Source organism: Propithecus coquereli, unplaced genomic scaffold (assembly GCF_000956105.1).
Source record: "Propithecus coquereli isolate 6110/MARCELLA unplaced genomic scaffold, Pcoq_1.0 Scaffold246, whole genome shotgun sequence".
Lineage (NCBI taxonomy): Eukaryota > Metazoa > Chordata > Mammalia > Primates > Indriidae > Propithecus > Propithecus coquereli.
In genome coordinates, this window is record NW_012148019.1 from 2,680,954 (window position 1) to 2,688,308 (window position 7,355).

The 7,355-nt window shown below is 40.1% G+C and overlaps 1 protein-coding gene across 1 annotated transcript in view; it reads left to right on the forward strand.

The window, feature by feature from the left end:
- The window catches only part of CEP350 (centrosomal protein 350kDa), a 175,594-nt gene that overhangs the window by 95,759 nt on the left and 72,480 nt on the right, over positions 1–7,355 (forward strand). Inside the window, exon 20 of the mRNA XM_012646529.1 lies at positions 2,778–2,990. Within this exon, the coding sequence (XP_012501983.1) occupies positions 2,778–2,990 (213 nt within the window). The remainder of the gene's footprint in view (positions 1–2,777; positions 2,991–7,355) is intronic.

Below are 7,355 nucleotides of genomic sequence, written 5' to 3' on the forward strand. Positions count from 1 at the left end.
GACAATGCTAAAACCGCAATTACTTTTGCACCAACCCAATAGTTTTCAATTATGGTTCCATCCTTGGATTAGAAGGTGTTAGAGGCTACTTTCCAGAATTCTTAGAGGTGTGACACTGACATTGCCAAGTGTGGTAAAACTTCGATTTAAAAATTAAATCATGAGACCAAAAAACATGAAAATTAATGTGGGAAAAGTACCAGCCATTGTTGAGTGCCTGTTGTGCTCTGACACCGCGTGGTTTCATTTGACCTTCACTGACGCTTCATTTAAGCCGCCGTGTGGATTACTGTGGTGGGTGCCTAATAGGTTTGTTTCCCCGTCCTCTGATCTTTCTCCACGCTGTTCATTAGCCACGTGGTAACCAGAGTGACTTCTCTAAATTGTGCAGCCCATTTGGTTATTCACCTATTTGAGACCTTTCAGTGTTCTCCCCGAACATTCAAGGTGTCGTTCACATCACGTAGCATCGTATGAAAGTCCCTTTATAATTGAGCCTTTGGTCCATCCCCAGCTCTGTTTTTTAGCATTTCCTCTCTTAGAATACTCTACTAATTCTAACTACTTCCAGTCCTTTAAAAGAATCGTGTTCTCTTTGTCTCCTGTGCCATTACATATACATACCTCTTTCTAGACTCTCCCCTCCTTCGTTTCATGTAGTTTACTTTTACTGACCCTTCAAGAATTGGTGCTACCCCTAGTCTGCTTCAGATGTCCCTTTTGTGTTCTCCCACAGCATTCTGAATATATGATATATTATAGTCCCTGGACACTCACTGTTCCTTGTTCCTTTGCTTGTCAGTTGCATTCTAGAGTAGAAGCTCTTCGAGGGCTACATTTTCATCACTGCAAAAAGAAACCCAGTACCTGTTAGCACTCACTCCCTGCTGTGCCCCTGTCTGGCAACCACTAATCTACTTCCCATCTCCATTCTCTGTGGATTTGTGTATTCTGGATTTTTTATATAAATGGCATCATTACACTGTGCGGTACTGTGGCTGACTCCTCCACTTATCATAATGTTTCCAGGGTTCATCGATGTTGCAGCATATGTTACTTCTTCATTTACTGGCCAAATAATACTGTATTGCACAGATATACCACATTTTATTTATCCTTTCATGGACAGTCTACTACATGTTTATTAAGAGAAATGATTGACACATAACTACTGATTGGTAGAATTGGGGTTCAACCCCATGTCCTTCTGACTTTGAAGCCCTTGCTGTTTGCTGGCTTATATCTTTTACCTTACAGCTTTACTAGAAGATTTATCTTTTCAGAAATATCTATTAAACCAGACAGTTGCATTCTATTATGATAAATACTATCATAGAAATAGACACAAAAAACAGCAGAAGCACAGGGATAGAAGTGACCACACCTTCCCTGAGTATTAGGGAAGGGTTCCTGAGGACTTTGCAGAAACGACACGAACTTAGTCTTGAATTCATAGTCCATCAGACGGAGAAGGAAGGGCATTCAGAAGAGGAAATCGCATGTACAGAGGATCTTGAAACCTGGCTCTTGATAGGCTCCTAATATACTCGGTTTTTTTTAAACGAATGAATAAGAAAAACAAAGAGGAGAAAGGAAATTTCGGAGAATGTATGTTTAGTTTGTTGGCTGAAGGATAGCCAAAAACGGAAGTTCACTTGGCATTTGGATACAGGAAGGGCAAAGCCAATCATACAGATTTGAGGCTCAATCTAAATGACAGGAATTAAAGTTGTAAGGATGCATATGATTGCCCAAGGAGAATATGTGGCATAAAAGAGAAAAGGACCAAAACCAGTCCCCAGGGTACACCATCACTTAAAGGAATACAGAAAAATTAAAAACAAGTAAAAGAAACAAGAAAACCTGTTCGAGAGGCAGGAAGAGAAACAGGTGAGAATAGAATCATGGATTATAAGAGAGGAGAGCTCTTTTATTTAACATTTAATTTTGACATAATTTCAGCCTTACAGAAAAGTTGCAAAAGTAAGAAAAAGTCCTCAAATATCTTTCATCTGGATTACCTTAATGCTAACATTTTACTACATTTTCTTTAGCAAGTAGAGCTTTTTAAAAAGGAGAAAGAAGTCAACACCATCTAAGGTTGCAGAGAAATAAATTATCTCTTGGATTTGGCAATTAGAAGTTTAGATAGAGTTTATCAAAAACAGTTTTCTGAGCTGGGCATGGTGGCTCATGCCTGTAATCCTAGCACTTTGGGAGGCCAAGGCAGGAGGATTGCTTGAGACCAGGAGCTCAAGACTGGTCTGAGTAAGAGTGAGACCCCGTCTCTACAAAAAATAGAAAAATTAGCCTGGCACCATGGCTTATGCCTGTAGTCCCAGCTACTCAGGAGACTGAGGCAAGAGGATTGCTGGAGTCTAGGAGTTTGAGGTTACAGTGAGCTATAATGATGCCTCTGCACTCTAGTTTGAGTGACAGAGCAAGGCCCTATTTCAAAAAAACAAAAAAATACAGTTCTAGCAAAGCAGTTGGGACGGAAGTAGATTGTGATAAATTGTGATGTTAATGAAGAGTCAGGAAGTAGAAACAATGAGTAGAAGCCCCCTTTCCCAGAAGTTTGATTTTGAAATGAAAGGAAAAATAGTGGTTGCCTATTATGATTATTTGAAAGCGAAGCCTTCCTTTCTCCTTCTCATCTTTTCCACGATAGTTTATTCTCAGATGTATATCCACTTTTTATGTTTCGTATTATATCTCTCTTCATTTCATATCTTGATTATAAAGCAGTCCTTTGGCCAAATAAGTTTATTTTGAAGTTATGATTCTTATTTTGGTGATTTTTTATTTGTTTATAAACAGAAGTAGTAGTGGTAGCAGCCATCAAGAAAGTCCTTCAGTCCCATCTCATAAGGAAAATGAAAAGAAACTTCATGGTGACAAGATGGAGAGTTCCGTTGATGAACAGGTTCAGACTGCCGCAGATGAATCTCTTCGAAGTGATAGTGTTCCGTCTCTTCCCGATGAGAAAGGTGACTTTCGTTGCTCATATATCTGTTTGGAAACTGGAGGAAAGGTGATCTTTGTTATAAAGTGGCAAATAACTTTACTGAAACTGTTTTCTAGTGTTTTGTGGAAAGTAGAAGTTAAAAGTGATGGGCATATGTATTTAGCTTCAATACTTTCTAAGCAAAGTATTGAAGGCGTGACCTGCTTTCTCCTTAGTGCTTATATTAATAGTAAATTGAAGATATTGTTAAGCAAAAAGGAACCAGAACTTGAAGATTTGGAAAATTCTCAGCCCATCCACATTGCAAAAAATGAGAAGGTGTGTTCTGGAGAGAACACCAAGGCTATGGCGGGACAATTACTTCATAAAGTGATGATCCATGGATTTGATCAGCAGAAGCCAGAATAGAGATGGGATTATACCATCAGAGACACTAAAGGAGAACTTTCAGACTTTTGGGATTCTATAGGATGGAACAGTAGAGCTTCTCTGGCTGTGAACATGCCTTATCCTTCAAGAAAAGGGAAGAGTAACTCCTAGGACAATTCAGAGATCAGCAGGGTTGCCACTGTTACCATAGGCCCAGAGCACAGAGGCCTGGGTAGCAAGGCTGTCTTCTTGTTGGTTTCAGAGAGTGGAGTCACCTCCTCTCTTTTAGTGGCCAGTCTGCCCCTGTCCGTAGCTTTAGGGGCTGAGGGTATAGGGCTGCTGCCCCAGTGGGCCCAGAAGGCAGGGCAGCTGCTATAATGGGCCCAGAAGGTGAGGTTGCCACCACGGTAGACCCAGAAGGCAGAGCATCAAGCCCAAGAAGATTATTCTCTAGGCTTAAGAGCTAATGGAATTTGCCTTGCTAGATTTTGGACTTGCTTAGAACCTGTCACCTCTTCTTTTCTAATTTCTTTCATTTGGATGGTAATGTCTATTCTGTGCCTGTTTCACCATTGTATTTTGGAAGTACGTAACTTGTCTAGTTTCACCGGTTCGCAGCTGGACAAGAATTTTGCCTCAGAATAAATCATACCTTGAGTTTCACCCATATCTGATTTAGGTGACATTTAAATGAGACTTTGGACTTGGAGTTGATGCTGAAACAGGTTAAGACTTTGCAGGCTGTTGGGACGAGGTGAATATATTTTGCATTCAGAAAGGATACGAACTTTGTAGGGCTAGAGGGTGGAATGTCATAGACTGAATTGTATCCCCCTCAAATTTGTGTGTTGAAGCCCCCTGTGACTGTATTTGGAGATAGGGCCTTGAAGGTGGTAGTTAAGATAAGGCCACCAAGGTGGGTGTCTTAATTTGATAGGACTGATGTCCTTATAAGAAGAAGAGGCACCAGGAGTACACACATACAGAGAAAAGGGCAAGAAGGTGTCTGTCCATAAGCCAGGAAGAGAAGCCTCACTAAACCAACCCTGCTGCCATCTTGATCTTGGACTTCTAGCCTCCAGAACCGTGAGAAAATAAATCTGTTGTTTAGGCCATGCATTCTGTGGTATTCTGTTATGGCAGCTCAGGAAGGCTAATATAATAGTTTATAAATGTTGGGAGGTATGCTCAGATTTCTTATTGATATGCACAGTCAAAAATGTTTCATGGACTGCTAGGTTAAACACTAATGAAATTCATTTTAGGATTAAGCTTCATAATGACAACTTCTATATCATGGGAGAAATTAAGGATATAAGAAAATAATAAAGAAATTATTTGTTTCCTATAGGACAATTTAACTTCTTCTGAATTTTATTTCATTAATAATAGTGTTTGAAGCCGACTACGTTGGCTCACATCTGTAATCCTAGCAGTTTGGAGGCCAAGGCAGGAGGATCACTTAAGGCCAGGAGTTTAAGACCAGCCTGAGCAATGTAGTGAGACCCCATCTCTACAAAAAATAGAAAAATTAGCTAGGCGTGGTGGTATGTGCCTGTAGTCCCAGCTACTCCAGAGAGTTAGACAGGAGGATCACTTGAGCCCAGGAGTTTGAGGTTGCAGTGAGCTGTGATGACACCACTGCACTCTAGCCTAGAATAAAGCAAGACCCTGTCTCAAAAAGGTGGGGGGGAGTTATAATTAAAATACTGATGACAAATTTAATTATCGATAATTTCTGTGAGTCTTAGAAGGAAAGATGGTAACCATATATGGCTTGTTTCATGCCATATCCTGAGTATTTACCATGGTGCCTGGCTTCCAATAACAGTGAATAAATAATTGTCAAGTGACTATTTTGAAATATCATGAAGGAATGACTTTTTGATTTATTTAACTTCTTTAAACAATATTAAATTACTTGGATTGCTACTTCTGGCCATGTTGGAGGAACAGGGATCAGATTTGCCTTCTCTCCTAAAACAGGTAAAATATCAGGCAAAACATATGAAATGACGATTTTCAAGATACCGGACATCAGGCAGTGAATGATGTTTATTCGTGAGAGATGGAAACAGATGAGAGTGGTGCTGCGGCTGCGCCAGCCTACTGCCTAAGGGCCCCCATATTGCAGAGCGTGGAGCCCAGTGGTCTCCTTGAGTTGAAGAAGTGAAGGAAGTGAGTCCAGAGAGGCCGAGATAGCTAGAGTTCATGGGGCAACCACAATTCGAAGAAACTGAACCATTAGAAAGACTGATATGTAAAAGAAAATCTAAGTGACCTTTGGTTTGGCAGTGACTTCTTAGATACCTCAAGGTATGACCCATGAAAGAAAAAAATTGATGAGTTGGACTTTATCAAAATTTAAAAGCTTCTGCTCTGTGAAAGACACTGTTAAGAGAATGAAAAGACAACCACAGACTGGGAGAATATATTTGCAGGTCACATATTTGATGAAGGGCTTATATCCAGAATATAGAAAGAACTCTTAAAGCTCAACAATCAGGAAATCACCAACCCAATTAAAAAATGTACACAAGATCAGAACAGACACTTCATTGAAGAAAATATGCAGATGGCAAACAGACACAGGAAAAGGTCTTCGGTATCATACGTCATTAGAGAAATGAAAAATTAAAATCATAGGGTACCACAACACACTTATTAGAATGGCTAAAATCTAAAAAAACAGACAGAACAAATTGTCGACCAGGATGCAGAGCAGCAGGAACTCGCATTCGTTGCTGGTGAGAATGCAAAATTGTACGGCTACTGTGGAGGACAGTTTCATTGTATTTTGTAAGAAAGATTTGCTGTGCGACCTAGCGGTCACGTGCCTAGGTATTTACCACGTAATTTGAAAACTTACGTCCACATAAAAACCTGTACGTTAATGTTCACAGCAGTATTATTCACAGTTGCTCAAAACTGGAAGCAACCAAAACGTTCTTTCTTGGGAGAACAGATGAACAAACTGATACATTCATACAATGAGATACTACTCAGCTATTAAAAGGAATAAGCTTTCGATTTAAGCAACGATGTGGATGATTTTTCGATAAATTTTACTAAGAAGCAAGCTCATATGGCCATGTATTCTATGATTCCGTTCATATGACATTTGGAAAAAGGCAAAACTATAGAGATGGCAAACAGAGGAATGGTTTCCAGGCGTTAGGGGAAAGAAGATGTCGCTGACTACAAGGGGAACGCACCAGGGAAACTGTGAGGATGACGGAACTGTTACGTATGGTATTTGCGTGTTCTCTTTGATGCTATGCATTTTTCACAACCCTGGAACTGTGTATCACAGAGAGAAAGTTTAACATTTTAATATCAACCCAGATGTTGGGAGATTCCAGGATGTATTGCAGCCTGTGACAAACGAATCTTAACTGTATCACAAATATATGGCAGATTGAGGGTATGGGATGGCAGGAAAAGCTGACCTGAGTAACTCTGGAAAGTGGTGTTTTGAGTGGAAGTTGGAAGACTAATGCAATAGTAACAGTACATAAACCTAAACTCCAGTTGATAATTTTATTTTTCGCAGGGGTGAAACAGTTCTTTAAGTGGGTTGACAGTTCTTTACATATATATTGGGGTTGAACAAATAAGTAAATGGGTGTTGGATGGTGGGCGCCAGGTTTCTCAGTGTCGGAGAGGGAAGTTACAGATACATGAGAAAGGAAGACCAGAGTGAACCCTACAGTACTAGATTAGAGTCAGAGACATCAGTATGAGTTCATGTGTAGCTGGGTGATTCAAAAGCAGTTTGTGTGTGTGTGCACATGCATGTATGTGTGGGTCAGTGTACATGCCACATACTACCTGGCTGTGTCCACTGAGCAAGTACAGAAGTAATAATCCCCATAGTAAAAAGGACAGCTAGTGCCTAGTTGTGGTTTCTAGACATTGTTCTCAAGTAAAAGAAAACAAAGCTCTTTGGAGAAATGGTTGATTCTAGGGCTGCAGGGAAGATTCAAGATGAGGCTGATGCATCTTGTAGTACCAGAAA